This window comes from Mercenaria mercenaria, chromosome 7, assembly GCF_021730395.1.
Source record: "Mercenaria mercenaria strain notata chromosome 7, MADL_Memer_1, whole genome shotgun sequence".
NCBI lineage: Eukaryota > Metazoa > Mollusca > Bivalvia > Venerida > Veneridae > Mercenaria > Mercenaria mercenaria.
In genome coordinates, this window is record NC_069367.1 from 81,924,266 (window position 1) to 81,941,661 (window position 17,396).

A 17,396-nucleotide genomic window follows, 5' to 3' on the forward strand; every position below is an offset into this window, starting at 1 on the left:
TTATATAAATTCTAAATCAAAATAACAAAGCCAAACTTATTTAATTATCTCGAATGGTAATAATTCATGTTCATTCTATTAATTTCTAATTATATTCGAATTAAAGTTCAAGTTATAAATGTACCAAAAGCTTATGTCAGAACGATCTTCCGGCAATAGTTCTCACTATTGACCGGCAAGCAATTAAATGAATGTTTTATTATATTCTGTTTCTTTTTACAGATGGAAGGAGAGGCAATATTATACCTGATCCAATAACAGAGGGTGAGTTCCTTTTTGTAAATGTGATATTTACATAACTGGTTTTCGAAATATAGCTGCAAACATTTAACGTCGCCGGATAAAAAATAAGAGCTTTGTAAAAAATTGTAAGGTGACTATTCCATGTGACTTTTTATGAGTTACTATTTTCAGCGTCGATCTAGATATATTTGGAATGATATTTTCATATTCATGGATGTTTCATAAAATTGTATGGCGCAGAAAAGGCAATCTGACTAAAGTACTTGATCTTCTAAACGAAGATCTGAGAACGACCCATTCACATACGTCTTCTGTATATTTTGGATTTCCAGTATTACTATTTTTATTTTAACAATTCGGACGACTTGTTCGAATACCAAAGAGTAAGAAAAATATGTAGTTATTTCAGGGCTCGAACCCGGGACCCCTCACTTACAAAGCAAGTGGCCTGCCGACTGAGCTAACCGGCCATCTGACACAATACTACAAAGAATTGTAAATATCAAAAGTCAAGGCTACAGGTAGATTTACAAAATGTTGTAAGCTAAACTCTAATTGGCTAGCGAAAGGGTCGTCAGAACGAGGCCATGAATAGGTCGTTCTCAGATCCTATGCGTAGCGTAATAGGATATGTACTTTAGTCAGATTGCAGAAAAGGTTAATATGTAACGGCGTACGGATATGTTTTATCCATACACCTTTAAGTTCTTCTTTTTCAAACATTCAAAATGTATTTTAATAACGCCGCTGACGGCTCTGATATTGCGCAAGAAAAGAGATTTACATTTTTGACAAAGAATTTTAAATTTTTGAACGGAATTCCTAAAAGAAGTTTTGTCGTTAATGTATGAGATTTATCGAACGAATTTGTATTACTTTCCATTTAAAAGAATTGCAAACTTGTGTCCTAAGTTACACTTCGTGTCAAGTACCTAGCCATACTTTAAGCGACTTTGACAGTCTCGGCACAAATGTTCAACACTATTAGACGACGCATCTTGTCCTGGATCCAGACCCAGACCACTCTATGAAACATCCCCATATCTTATAGTTCAAGGCCACATTGAGCGGTCAAAATTTAAGATACTTTTCTTGTCTGATGAATACATGCATGAATATCCAAGTAACTTTGCACATACAGTTACTATAAAAAAACAGTGTTTGCATGCAAGATTAGTCCGCTAGAGGTCGCACATAGAGATGAAATTTTTCAGGTCATTTTTGGTATGTAACTATTTTATGCTTGTATAGATGTTCAAACAACATAGATTTACAGACACTTTCAAACTGATTCTCTCTTTATAAAATATAAGTTATGCATAAATGGCTATTTGATGGTATGATTTAGATACGGACATTAATCGAAAGAGGACTTTGAAATGTCTGGCGATGTGTCTTTTTTGAAAACTGTCCTTAGGTGGGAGATGTCGGTAACTCTTTCAAATTGTTTGTTATTAAATTTAGATATTGATATTCCGTGTACATTTTTTCCAATTTTTCGAACTAGTTCCGCTTTTTTATCAAGGAGTTTCATTGTCATATGAACTGCCCAGTGTTGTCTTGTCGAGAAAGAAGCCTTCAAGGTTTACAAATATTGTTCCATACGTTTCCAGTTACAATTTATCCAGAGGAAATGACATTCTGCATCACGACTCGCGCGACACTCATGCACGTTCACAGTATAATTTAATTTTTGAAAAGGGAAACAAACAAAAATAAGCAAGAATGGCTATGTATAAAATGTTGTCATTACCAAAAATCGTTCTCATTTTATTTCCTTTTTAAAATTCACCCAAGAATAGTGAAAATATCTTTAATAGCGCCAAAAGTAATAATAGATGTGATCCCGTCCCAGAAAATGCCACCATATTAAAATCCTAAATATAAATTAATTATTAAGAATCAGCAATATCTGTAAGTTTTTCCTATTTTTTTCTAATAATTTTATTATTGCTTGAAGATAATATCCTAGTAATATCCTTTATTTAGACATGCAAATGAATGATCAATACCATACTGTTGACAGAGGTTTCTGTAAAGTGAACAGCATAACAGAAAATGATATTCTGATTCTACATTTTGTGTACAAAGTTTACAAACACGTAAGTTTCTTTCAAGTCCGGAAAATCTTCCACTTTCAGTTTCAAGATAATGAGAACAAAGCCTAAAACGAGACATTTCTTTTCTATGTCAGTCATTACTTACTACATCTAAAATACTTTTCATATTTGTACACCGTTTTAAACATTCTGTAATAAAACAATTTGGACTGATTTCTTATCATATCATTTCAGTCTTATACATACTGATCGCGTAATCTTTGTTTTAATATTGGCATATAATTAATACCATAGTTCAGATTATTCCACAAATAACTATATCCTAGGATATCCAGTTGTCGTCAACAAGACACCCTGTATTATTGCATTTATTACGTAACATTTTTTGTTTAGGGTTAAATGTTTGTAATCATTTTCTTCCGCCTAGACTGTCATATAGAAGCATTATTTTCGTATTATACCCGTATTAGTGGACTATCGGTGATAACTAAAATCATCAACTTCCTTTGGATCCAAGTTCAGCAAAGTATTGCAGATATACCTGAAATGATGTAAATTACTTTTTGAAGATTTTCGTGTGTGTATGCTACTTTCCCTACAAAACAGTTGAACGTTGAATTAGATTAATTAATCCCGAAAGTATAATTGACTAGCCAACAGGTAAAATCAATTAATAATCAGTGTGTTCGATTTTCGCTGAAATATTTCAATGCTTGATAGAGATAACGACAATAAAAAGAAGAGTGGATTAGAAAAGTCGTACATTATCAAACTTCTAGTAAATTAAAATGAATTTAATTACTATTAGTTAAAGTACAGGTTGTCAATCTAGCAAAATGGATGTATGATTGTTTGCATATGTATCCATTGATACTGTCTGTATCTTTAATCTCTAGTCTGCTAGCAGAAAGTGATTTTTCCTTTGCGACCAATGCAGACCAAGGTCTTCTGGCAGTCATGGTCTGCACTGTTTGCTTTGCAGTCAGTCAATTTTAAGTGACACCCCTTCGAATGATAAATGGTACTGCCCGAACTGAATGATAGACCAGTTCATTTTAAAAATTTAGTAAAGGTTAAGATAAGTTTTATGTTTGTTAGTATTCTTAAATCTTACTTATGTAAAGGAAGTCAAGTGAGCATTTTATTCACACAAAATGAAATCTTAATATTTACAGGTTTTGATCATTTTATAAACTGTTCATATTTTAGTTGAATGTCCAAGCAGGTCGTTCAACCTAGGAGACAACTTAAATTTCACGTGCACTTTTGACGTGCAGCACAGTTACAGAAAAATATTACTTGAAGCAGAAACTATTCATGTGATACCAAAGAATTTGGTAAGTATAGATATGAAAACATTTGCAGCTCTAAACAAAATGGAAGAAGTAATTTAACAATTAACTACTAACACATCTTTTGGACCTGTATTACTGAAAAAAACCCAACAATAAACAAAAAGAAATGATTTTGCATCTTTATTCACCAGGCATTAACGTTTTTGAATCATATGCGTATCATATTCAGGTGTTCCTGTTCTTGAATTTGCAGGCTTTTACAGGCAATTCCCTGGACTATAACGTGACAAATTACACCGACACCAATCGTCGTACCTTCTATTTCACTGGCAATGGTCTAACTGCAAGATGTAGCTCTGAAGGAAGTTATGATGTCATATTTTTTAACAAAAACAGAGAAAATATTCACATTGCAAATGTAATATTTTCAATTAAAGGTACTTATGAATTTGTTGACAAAAGTTTATTGAATTTATAAATAAATTGCTTATTCAGTTTGACCTATTCTTTTGACTTTGTCCCTCAAACTAGCATTATTCCTTAATTCAATTCGTCACTAAATTATAAAAACAAAACAACATCTTACATTTAAAATATTTGTAATTTGTATAGTATACCCTTGAGTTACCTATTTGATTACCATGCTAATAAATCATGTAAGTAAAACATCAATTATCATCATGAAATTATAATCTGGTTCAATCAATCAGCATAATACATTTAATCATTTTCGCATTTAAAAGCTATACATATCGTGTAATACAGTTTATTATTTCACATTTTAATTTAAAAATGTATGTTAACCGTTACAGCGTATAAGCAGTAATCACCTGACTTGGAATATTTAATTTGTATTATGTGTCAAATTTATGCAAAGGAATAAGTCTTACATGCAAAATGTCCCCACTTCCAAACCCATATTACAACTTTGCCCATCTTTGCAAACATGTGAAAAACGTTTACCATATTTACGACTTGTCTTTTCCTGTCTGGCTTCTGTAACAGGTCGGGAGTAGTGTCCCTTTTGCCAAAATTATCTTTTACATAGTCGCTGACAAATAACGTATAATGAAAAACGAGTAATATGCACAACAAATGTTTCTACTCTGAACTTGTTAACAAAAATCTTGATAAATTATTTGTACACATTACAGAGTTTTCAAAGTAAGTCCATGCAATTTTCCATTGCATTAATTTCTTAGCAATGCTGCACTTAAATTTACTGGGCAAATTGCTCTTTTTCACGCAATAAATAGCCTTTTATTTTGACAAATTCATAAATCACATTTCGGCAATCTGCCTTAATTTTGGCAAATTTGCCTTTTTCGGCAATGATCATCTTATTTTGGCAATCTGCCCTATTTCGGAAATTAACTGACATATAATTTTCGACAATGATGCATTATTTCCAATTATACTTCTGCAAATTAAAAAGCATGAATTTATTTTCTGGACTATATGACTAAAATTTACTCTGAACATATAAACTTGCACAATTTATTATACAAATTTTAATTTAATTTATTGACAATGCGACATTATTTCTTAGCAATGCTGCCTTTTTTCAAGCAATGTATTTTCCAACAGAGTGGCCACTTTGAGTTACTGGACAGATTGCTACAACAGTATGCAGGTTAAGGAAAATAACTTGCCTTATTTTTTTCGATCAGAATAATCAATATTGATCTCCCTTGCCAAAGCAAACATTCGAAAATGCAAATCTGTTTTGCCAGATACATTGGCGTCAGACCAGAAAGAAAATGCCTCTGTACATGTTATACCCTACCCCCTAGGTATTCTGTAAGAACGATGGTCATGAACGGAAAAATATACAAACCCGTTTCAATCGCACATTCTCAATTTAAACGCGCAGTTCGGTGAATGGCTACCTAGTATATTGAAAAAGTGATAATTTATCTTACATCGTGCACCAGTCACTATGTCTTAATATTCCACATTACTGAGATTATCAGCATATTTTATGCTTTCGTCAACGTAACTGAAAAAACTTGCGTGACCTTCCCTAATGATCATCCGGTCTAGAGGTCACGGCAGTGTGCACATATTTGGCGAAATGTAAACAAACAAAAACAGAATTAAAAAAAATCACAATTTACACTAAAACTCGAAATGATGAATGAGATTCATCTCGTATATACAATACAATCGCGATCCTACGAAAAGCCAAGGGACCGCCCGTTTTTTTCGTAATATCGCATTTTCGTTCGAACGTAGCAAAGGAAATTTCGCTATACAGCACCTTAATATCTACACGTCGTAAGCCGTGATATTTAAACGTGAGTTTCGTATAGGAGTACATGCATACATTTTATATGAACTAGGTTTACTCAAATCTTATTCGAATCTGAACTCAGATGGTATCTGAATGTAAAACGGTTTTTTCCTTCACTTTTTATTCACTGTACATTAAACATATATAGGGTACAATGTTGCACGAGAACAAAAAATCACAATTGCATATATACATGTATATCTTTAATTTGAAATCGTCTACATCTGTCCTGTTTATCTTATTTATTTTGCACGTTTATTCTGCATTTTCACATTTTAGCGAACACGTGTAGTAAAATGACGATTGACATACATTTTCACAACAGCCAATCAGAATGGTTTTGTAATCTAGAACGGAACTTCACATAAAGTTCAAGCAAGTTTTTTTTATGTAACGTTGAAATAACTATAAACTACGCGTTGTTTTTCCAAGATAAAATGTGTCCAGTACACAATGGAAGATAAATTACCACTTGTTTGATATGCATAGTACACAATTACCGAACTGCGTGTTTTAGGTATGAAATGTGCGATTGAAACAGGTTAGTATGTTTTTAATCCCCCGCCGTGGCGGAGGGATTATAGGAATGGTCTCCGTCCGTCCTTCCGTCTTTCCGTCCTTCCTTCCGTAATAAAATCGTGTCCGGTCCATATCTCCTAAACCCCTTGAAGGAATTTTATAAAACTTGGGTCAAATGATCACCTCATCAAGACGATGTGCAGAACCCATGAGTCAGTCATGCCGGCTCAAGGTCAAGGTCACAACTTAGGGTCAAAGGTTTGAACCTTCCATTTTGTGTCCGCTCTATATCTCCTAAACCCCTTGAAGGATTTTCATCAAACTTTGGTCAAATGATCACCTCATCAAGGCAATGTGCAGAACTTATGAGTCAGCCATGTTGGCTCAAGGTCAAGGTCATAACTGAAGGTCAAAGGTTTGAGCCTTCCATTTCGTGTCCGCTCTATATCTCCTAAACCCCTTGAAGGAATTTTATAAAACTTGGGTCAAATGATTACCTCATCAGAACGATGTGCAGAAATTATGAGTCAACCATGCCAGCTCAAGGTCAAGGTCACAACTTAGGGTCGAAGGTTTGAGCCTTCCATTTGGTGTCCACTCTGTATCTCCTTAACCCCTTGAAGGATTTTCATCAAACTTGGGTCAAATGATCACCTCATCAAGAACTCATGAGTCAGCCATGTCAACTCAAGGTCAAGGTCACAACTGAAGGTCAAAGGTTTCAGCTCTGTATCTCCTAAACCCCTTGAAGGATTTTCATGAAACTTTGGTCAAATGATCACCTCATCAAGACGTTGTGCAGAATTCATGAGTCAGCCATGTCAGTTCAAGGTCAAGGTCACAGCTAAAATCAAAGGTTTTACCCTTTCACTATCCATAGCAGTGGCGGGGGATTTAGCTGTCTTTCAGACTGCCTTGTTCTTTCTGGTCTAGCGCCAGTGGCCAGATATATAGTAGACGCAACTTGACCGCGATGGTTGACCTTAGGTTGATTATTCATATCGATTATTTCATTATAGTAATCAAAGGTGCTTAGGGTAGCCATGTATATTTATATTGAATAAGTGTGTATACATTGCAGTATATATACTTACATTTGATCAATTAACACTTTCAAATACACTAATTTATATTTACATAAATTTATATTTCCTTCTTTTCGTTCAGCTCGTGTTTTACGTACACTCCTTTTCAATAATAGGTTGTGCCTCATTATGTTTTATAATGCAAAGGTCAACCATCGGGGTCAAGTCGCAAACTTACACCGAATGTGATATTCTTTGCATGTTGGCACATCTTTCCAGTCTACAACACTGGATATGATTATGAAATTACCATTTGGACATAAAAGTGGTCAAAAACGAACTTTCAAATGGAATGGAGGGAGCTCTGTGTAACAACAGCAATAGATGGATAATATTTCCTGAGTGTATTTCACATTGAATTAACACAACGAATTTATCACATGCAATGAAGAAAGTTTTTAATACATGTTTTTGCTAAAACACCGAAATTTCTTTTCTTACCTATTCTTAACCAAAATTCTCAAAATTATCATAAAGAATTTTATATAAAAAAACACAGATCCTATATTTGTCTTACAGCATCTTCTCTGACGTCTACATTTAAGCAGAGGCAGTTGACGGGAGAAAGCTGTTTAAGGTCCGAGTTTGATGCAACTTGTGAGCTAAAAAACGACTGTAATAACTACCATACAACCATGTTCAGAAGGAAGAATGGACGAGAAGAAAGCCTGAATCGTAAGTTTTGTAACATAAAATCGTCTACATCTGCATGGAAATACTGCCACCTGTGAGCTAAATAAAGACAGAGGAAAAATATGAATAATGAATATGCCGCAATAAAAATAAAATGAAAAGGTCAATAGACGGGCTGATATGTGTCCTTTAGCTAGTTTCATAATGGACTTCGGGGCGAAGCCTTTGAACAGGTATAGCACTAACTGTACCATTATGACAAGAAGGCTCAACCAAGACTTGTATTAATCTGGTAACACAAAATTGTTTTGCGCTTCTTGCAATATTTTGCGTAACTGTTGTTACATATTGCATTTTTGGATACCTTTATATCACCTGAACACAGGCTTTTAAAATGCACTCTTATGCAATGTAAAAGGTGAATTTGATTGATAAATAACAAGAATGCCGTAAATTTCGACAGACTGGAGTCTGATTTTAAGAATGAGTCTGAAACAGAAGTCCAAAAAAGTCCAAAACCAAAAGAAAACAACAACAGAAAATAGCCTATTTGATAGGTATTTAGGTGTTATAACCTGGGTATCTGGGTTTCAGTGAAAACGATTTAACTGCAGTGCTTTCTCGTTATATTAGAGAGGTAAGCATCGAAATTCATAAATGAAACTGAAATTTCAACAAGTGTTGCAAACATTGAAACACAGAACCCTTTTATAATGCTTTGTCTAACATACAGCTCAGACCTCAACACAATAACGTAAACGGGACAGGCAATGTTGTTCTTATGTTAATTCCATCTGCTAGAATTTCTTGAATCAGTTAAAGAAGTGAAAGACGTTTCAAAATTGGCTTAAAAATGAGAAAGTTATGAGTATTTAAATATTTGATCAAAATGGCGACCATTTTATTTCCATGGCAACAAAAAAATGGCAGATTTATTAAATTTATTAGATACATGTCTGAACTGTATTTACTTATTTCTGTAAAATAATTTAAATGATATTGAGAATGGCTTTCATACAAAATTAAGTTATTGTCAGGCTTTCCTTGCCCTTTATTAAAGGCCATGCAACAGTCCTCTACTTTGAAAAGATATTGTCATATACTCGTATATTGTCATCAGAAATACTGTTGATTGCTATTCTAGTTAATGGCGTAAGATAAGGCTTGAACTATTTGAGCCGAAGACGATTATGAATTCACCACAAGAGTCTAAACATTGTGTACGTAGAAACAAATGTTTTACGAGTATTTAACTATTTACAGGTTACATGACATGTGACAGAAACTACACCGACACCGATGGTTACATGGTTAGTTGCTCGGCAACCATTCCCGATGACTTAGTAGAAAACTATGTATCCCTTGGCTGTAAAATGGTAACCGCGCTTCAAAATGACAAACCCCATAAATTGGAAAAAACGTTCGAGTTGCCAAGCTGTGGTGTGAAACCAAGTAAGAAAGCTTAGAAATACTAGTATATAAATTGCATTTAAGACAAATCATTATTATATAATGTAGAAAGTAATAGTCGTGAACTTTCCATGAACGTTTGTTGAAAATATCAATATGCCATTATATTTCGAAATGAAGGGTTTGGATTGTTTTGTCATATATGTTACCATTGATGTACAATATCAAGTTGATGTAATCAACAGCTAGCGATTTTCAGTTTCGTTCAAGATATGGCCACTATGGTGAAAAGTATTTTAGATTACTCGCTGAAGTACTTCAAGAATGCTATTCGTCCGTTTGGCATTATATTAGAGTTTCTCTACATCGAAATAACATTGTGCGTCATCTTTAAGCCACGTACGTGGTTCTAAACATTTATGAGATTAATGGAGTGGATAACGGGAGGGTTTTGGACTGGTGTCCCCTCGTAAAACTTTGGAAAGAAGTTATATAAATGGAGCTACTTCCAGGCCGGTGTAATGAAGTATTTCGACCCCATAGAATAACGACCCCCGGTCATTATTCTATAGAAAATGTGACTCCTTTCCTGTAAAATATTGACTCCCCTTATAAAAAACTGATTCCCTTTGAAAACTCTATAGAATAACGACCCCCGGTCATTATTCTATAGAAAAACTGACCCCTCCAAGTAAAATACTGACTCCCTTCGAATCTCATAGAATAACGACCCCGGTTATTATTCTATAGAAAAAGTGACTCCTTCCATGTAAAATACTCGCTGCCGAAATTACTACATTCGAACTCTCATACAATATTGATTCCCGGACATTATTCTATTTAAAAAAGTTACTCTTTCCGTGTAAAACACCGGATTCTAAAAAGACTTTCGACGATAATATCTATTAAAAAGTGATCCCCACCAAACCTAACGGACAATTTTACTAGATCTACAACTCTAATACCCTCCATTGCCAATAATTAACATTTTGATTGTACTACTACTACTGGTGCCGCTACTTCTATTGCTATTACTACATGTACTTCTTCTTCTTCTTCTACTACTACTACTACCACTTCTACTACTACAACTGCTACTACTGATACTACTATACCTGCTTCCACTAATACGTCTTGTACATCTACCTCTTCTTCTCCTGCTGCTGTTGTTGCTGTCACTTATTCCTCTGCTGCTGCTACTGCTACTGCAATTGCCACTACCACTGTCACTACTACTACTACTACTACTACTACTACTTTCTATTGTTGCCGCTACCGTACTTTACTGCCACTGCTAAGTATTGCAACTTCTATTAATACTAAGTTCTATGCTAGCAGTTTCTTGTGCAGTTTTCTTCTGAAGAATTACTTCATACCGAAGTTTGCAGGGATTATTGACACTGGTGTGTTTTGTGAACGTATTGTGAATTGTTATTTTCCTGAAAAAAATGTATACACCAAGATACAGCGTCTAGAAATAGAATCCATTTTCCCGTTGCGGAATGCTCTGATTTCTGTGTCAAGTGATGGTATCTGGGGCTAATGGTCAAACGGAAGGACGGACAGGCGGACGGACAAGGGCAAATCACTAAATTTGACCAAATGACCGGGGGTCGTTTTTTTTTATGGGAGTCATTCTTCGTGATGTTCAGTTTACTTCACGTGGGGGAGTCATAGTACTATGATCTCGAGGTCATAATAGTATGACCGGGGGTCACTTTTTCTATAGAATAATGACCGGGGGGGGTCATTATTCTGTGGGGGTCGAAATATTTCATTACACCGGCCTTTGAATACTTTTATTCTGTCGGATAAAGCTTTTAACATATACTCCTACACACTAATTCGTCAGCGTTTATTGTAATTTTGCATTTTTTGCACTTGTACATTTCTTATTTTAGGGAGAAAATGTAGGCATGACATTGTGACTACAGTGTTTATATGAAGCTTTGCCACTGAGTTTGTTTAAAATTGTTACCTTTGTGATTTATTTCAAGTTTGAACTTGATGCTTCGAAGCCAGATTAAGCCTAAATTTACAGGGCATCTTAATTAAGAATTGAATGCCATTTTCTGTGCGTTTATATGGTTAAATAGCAATAACTCGGTCAAATATGTGCTTCCCTGGTGTAGTCGAAAAAGACATTCATAAGATGATCCTATTTTCCAATTTCCATATTTAGCGCATAAGGGCGTAAACTGGGGACATAATTTGCATTATTTTACTCACAAAATGTATTTTACATAAAATAACACTTTCATGCTGATATTCTCAAGTCAAGTTCTCTGCTGAACGCTTTCTGAAATGCGGCAATAAGAGGGTACCTGACATCAGTTGACTTGCATTACAGTGCATAATTTAAAAAAACTTTTTATTCCGCCCTAGCGATTCTTGGATGATTTGCAAGAAGTGGTAATGTGGCTTATACCCTGATAAACGCACAAACATAACATAAAATTATTAAAACTACATTTAGTAATTCGCCTTCCGAAAAATGTACAGTTTTTGTTTTTAATTAGAATATCGGTAAATCTAGGGAAAAATCTTACAGGTATGTCAGAAAAGTAATTTAAGCTGAAATTTTAGCGTCCAATTCGAAAGAATTTTTCGAATGACGACAGTAAGATTGCGCATGCAGTCTCGCAGAAAGGGCCGTGCTTGATATCATTACAATAATGTTGTTTATAAGAAAATAATCGCCTTTTTATATTAAATGTGACTTAATTATCACATGTCACATTAACAAACCAAATCAATTATAGTCTTTAAAGTGCAGTGGCATTTCGTGGGAAATGATTCATGTTGTACCTTATGCCTTTTTATGGGTAATATTAAGAATTGTATTTCTTAAAATAATATAGGAAATTTCTGTTCCTCATCATATATTATAGCCGAATGTCGTAAAACTGTCAATTGCATGTATTACATCATTCCGACTAACATATTGCAGCAATTATCAAATAAGCTTACATTTTAGCGGCTTACTTGACTTTGAAGGGTACTGAAAATTGTGGCATTGGTTATACACGATGATAGTGCCTATAAATGCAAACGGCAAATGTTTTATACTTCTAGAATTCATCTTGCTGGTAGCTTATGTCTACAAAAGATAAGCATGCAATTAAAAGATTTTTTTATTTCTAAAATTTGTTATTTTACTTTATTTTTATTAGGTTGTCATACGTACATACCTAACAATCCTAGGCCATTCAATTGTTCAGAAAAAGGAAGAGATATTGAACGTTTGAACAACGCAACATGTGATTTTCCGGTTCTGACAAGCTGTTTCAAGCCAGGACGTCAGATCTTTAAGGGAATTTACAAGGATCATCTGAACAATTTAACATGTTCTGAGGAACACACAGTGCCCGTATGCAGACTGTCTTGGTGTAGAGATTACAATTATGTTGTTAAGAACGAGATACCAGGTGTCGCTTTATGCCGACAAACTTATGATGAACCTTACGTTACACCGCCGACTGAAGCACCGACTATTGATAACTAAAATATTCTAAATGAAGTGTCATGTTGTAGTCTGTTACTTATTAAGTTAAAACATTACTTGCATCTGTGACCAGCAATTACTGATACAATGTATTGCTGCATTTTATGAAGTCTCGTATTCGGTGTACATTATGATAACTACTTGTGTATAGAAGTATTTATATATGTATGTTTCATCAATTTTATCAAAGTACAGATAAAAGCGGTCTATTGCTTTTATTCATGTGGATCGATCCACCAAGGCCTGTGGCTGGCCTCTATATATTAAAAGATAATTGTGGATGAGTACTACTGGCTGGTTTTAAGTGTCAGTAGGTCAAAGTTCAAGGTACCAGTAGAAAGCAAATGGCCTCTGTTACTGTAGGACTCAGACGGTCAAACCTGAAACTGTTTCCCGATCAATGACTAGAGAATGTTTTATCCTTTGTCAGTCAAACGCCTGTACTAAGCAAACAACCATTTTGGGTTTGGTAAAAGTGTTCAAAACGTCAAGCTCACAGTGACCCCGGCTAATAACAATTTAAGATTATCAACTGGATAACGCGTGGGTCATTAGCGTTTACGCGTAGTTGCTAACCTTCTTTGATTTGTAATTAGATGACCCCTTCTGATTTTTATCTCGTTTGATTTTTTAAAAATATCTACGAGGTATTGTTGTCTGCGTCGGTTTTTTTGTTTAGATCCAACTTTTCTTAAAAACTTTAAGATCTACAGCTTTGAAACTTTGCATATTTGCACTCTTGTGTATCGTCATTAGATCAGTAAGACCATAGCTCTAACCTGCATTCTGTCAGAATTTTGGCCCTTTTGTATTTGGAAAATATGTACAATAACTCTTTTCTTGTATACTGTTCGGCACTTGCAGGCGGTGTTCTTGTTGTTTGGTAGGTCTATGTTAGATAGATTTATAGACTAAAACGGGTTTCATCAATTACAAGGGGAGATTCTTACTCAGAATTTATGCCTTTTGTAAAATAATGTCCACTTAAATTTTGAGGATCAATAAGTCTGTAACCTTCTTCCGAACAAAAATTAGGGTTAGGTTTAATACACAACCTGCTACCTCCCAAAGGGAATCATGTTTTTTTTTTCGTTGCGTTGCAGGTATTCACTAAGTATTTGGACTCTTGAGTGCTTTTCTTGTTTTGTTTTGGTAATGAACTGGTTTTAAATGGTAAAAACTGCTATTACTTACATATGTGTTATGTTTACATGAGAATAAGTGAAAGCAGTCACTACACGTTTTGTAAAATTGATCAATTAATATATGCACTATGTTAAATGTAGTACGAATGTTATGTAAATGTTTTATACTTCCTGAAATATTTCTGTCTTTAAGAGTAAACGTTTGATAACCCTTAACAGCCGAAGACAATTGTTTGATGCAAAGTTTTTTTCTAGAAACTCGTATAATAAATAGTCCGTTTCCAAGTTTACATTAAAATGATGTTATTCTGTCCCCAGACATTTGTCCTTCATCCTATGAAGCTGTTTGTTGCATACTCGTACCAAGATTTCAAGATTTTAAGATGTTATTTCATAACAAGAGGGTCATGATGACCCTGAATCGCTCACCTGAGTAATATGAGCCACATGTTTCAAATGACAAACTGATGTTAAAATATTAGAAAGTAGGTCAGTAGGTCACATTCGTGGTCAGTGAAAGACAGTTTTAAGATTGGTGTGCAAAACTGTACATGTCATCCAAATTTCAAGGCTGTATCTTTAAAAACAAGAAAGTAGGTCAGTAGGTCAAGGTCACTGTCAATTGATCTCTAATCGCTTGGGTCATCAGGTAATTATAATTAAATAGTCTAGGAAATATAACTCATAATTATTACAAGCGACCCTCAGGGCGGGGCCTCTTTTCACCACAGTGGCATAATTTGAACAAACTTGGTAGAGGCCCAACAGGCAATATTACACACCAAATATCAAATGCCTAGGCTTTGAACTTTTCAAGCAAGAAGATCTTTTATTTTTTTCCTATATTAGTCTATGTTATACTTGGTACCCCCTGGGCAGGGTCTCTTTTCACCCTAGGGACATAATTTTTAAATTTTTGTTTCCTATAAAAGTCTATGTTAAACATGAGACCCCCGGGGCAGGGCCTGTTTTCACCCAGGAGACATAATTTCAACAATTTCGGTAGAGAACCACATGGTAATGCTACAAACATAATATCAAAGGCATAGGTCATGTGATTTAAGACAAGAAAATTTTTGAAGTTCTTTACTATATAAGTCTATGTAAAACTTGTGACTCCCGGGGCGGGGCCTCTTTTCACACCAGGGGTACAATTTAAACAATCTTGATAGAGGTCCATAAGATGATGTGACACGCAAAATATCAAGGCTGTACGCTTTGCGGTTTTAGACAAGAATACTTTTAAAGTTTTTCTCTTGGTTGCTATGGCAACCAGAGTTCTGCATGGAATTAAATTCTTTGAACAATTTTGAAATGGGACCACCCAAGGATGATTCCTGTGAAGTTTGGTGTAATTCTGCCCAGTGGTTTTCAAAAAGAAGAGTTTTTTTTAGAAAATGTTGACGGACGCACGACTGACGACGCACGACTGACTACGGACGACGGGCATTGAGCGGTCACAAAAGCTCACCATAAGCCTTTGGCTCAGCTGAGCTAAAATCCAGATCATAGATCCATGTGGCAAAATACAGCATTTATTAGTATATGGTGACAGCAAACGAAAGTTAACAATATAGACCGTAATCATATCTCAAATGTGACGTAAAGTTTATAACTAGTAATTATGCTGATTGTAGCAATACAGACATTGGTCATATAAAATATACATGTTTTGTAAAGTTGATTAATTAATATATGTATTATGTTAAATGTATTACTGATGTTATGTAAATGTTTGATATTTTCTGAACTATTTATATTATTAAAGAGTGAAAGTCTGATAACTCCTGTTGCCTGACGTTGACCTTCAAACCAAGACCTTCTTAGTGATTTAAAACAGCTGAAGGTAAGTCTAAGAAATTCTTCTGACAATTAATAGATGCAATGTTTGTTGTTTTCTCTCGAAATTTACATATGCATAGTCCATTTATAAATTTACATTAAAATGATGTACATGTAATTCTGTCCCAAGACATTTGTCAGTCATCCCTGAAAGGTGTTATTTACCAGCTTATGTATGCTAATACTAGTTGTATCATAGCTCGGTGTTTTTTCTTAACAAATTTTATGCAGGCAAATCATATACCCTGAGTGCAGGGTGCGGTAACTAAAAGTGTGCAGGTATTTAATACCCGCACGCTAGTTACCGTACTGTTGGATAAGAAAGTATGCCTGCGTGTCTGGAACAGCGAAGTGTATTTTATTGATTTTTAGAAAGATGCTCTTGCATTGGTTTATTTTACCTGGGCTTTACACTTTTGTAAAGCAATGATTTTAAGTACTCACTGCACTGCTGTATATTGCAATGTGGAACGCCTAGATCTACTGAACTACCATGTATGGATGGCTATGATACAAAACAGAAAGAACATTAAAACTCTCGGGTAAACGATTTATACTCGGGGTGGGGGGCGGGGGGCTATGCCCCTTCATACAAATCGTTTTCCCTCGAGTTTCAATGCTCTTTCTATTACTTAACACTGGTTATGTAAGAACATACAGCATACAGAAAAATATTATACAAAATAAAATGAATTAAATGATACATGTGAAAAGATTTACACTAGTCTTGATGGAGGTATTTCTGCAGGTAATTAATAGTGTTTGGTCAAAATATCCCGTCATGCATCCTTTCATTTAAAAAGTGTAGTAAAGCTTATTACATTCTATAATATTAGTCAGTACTGCACGCATATTTCATGTTCTGTACTTCATCACGACTAAACGTGTAAAACACACACAAAAACAAAAATCGCGGGAATCTGTGGGTATAGCTTTGCTATACCCTTACGGAAGGATAACCACATGACAAGTGCAATGATGCATTTCAGTTGTCTAGATATTCGATTCAGAAGGATTTAGGTGCACAGTTAGCATGGGTCGTGAGTTCGAGCCCCCCGCTCCTCCAACTAAATAATACTAACATTGGGATAAGAGTCTCGTGTACGGGTGCTGTACATCTGGCGCGAAGCTTCTGGAATTGGAGCGTCTTGTGTATCTTGCACTATCCTCGACCATATGGGTTACCGGCGGCGACTATAAGTAAGCTTATATACAAACAGCTAGCATGGATTAGTAGAGAGGACTATAAGAGAAATAACGGGACTGTTGTAATGCTGTATAATGGACTATATATCTTAAAGACGCGCCACAGAATAACTGTATTCTTTTGTATTTCAATAATGGTAATTATACATGATTTGCATGA

General features: G+C 34.9%; 1 protein-coding gene across 6 annotated transcripts in view; it reads left to right on the forward strand.

Annotated features, from left to right (window-relative positions):
• Nucleotides 1-15,972, forward strand: part of LOC123553791 (uncharacterized) — a 37,401-nt gene extending 21,429 nt beyond the window's left edge. For all 6 annotated transcript variants that reach the window (XM_053548795.1, XM_053548797.1, XM_053548796.1 and 3 more), the window contains 6 exons: nt 223-264; nt 3,513-3,640; nt 3,852-4,035; nt 8,015-8,170; nt 9,392-9,580; nt 12,712-15,972. In XM_053548795.1, the coding sequence (XP_053404770.1) occupies nt 223-264; nt 3,513-3,640; nt 3,852-4,035; nt 8,015-8,170; nt 9,392-9,580; nt 12,712-13,043 (1,031 nt within the window). In that variant the 3' untranslated portion in view covers nt 13,044-15,972. The remainder of the gene's footprint in view (nt 1-222; nt 265-3,512; nt 3,641-3,851; nt 4,036-8,014; nt 8,171-9,391; nt 9,581-12,711) is intronic.
• Nucleotides 15,973-17,396: the final 1,424 nt, after the last annotated feature.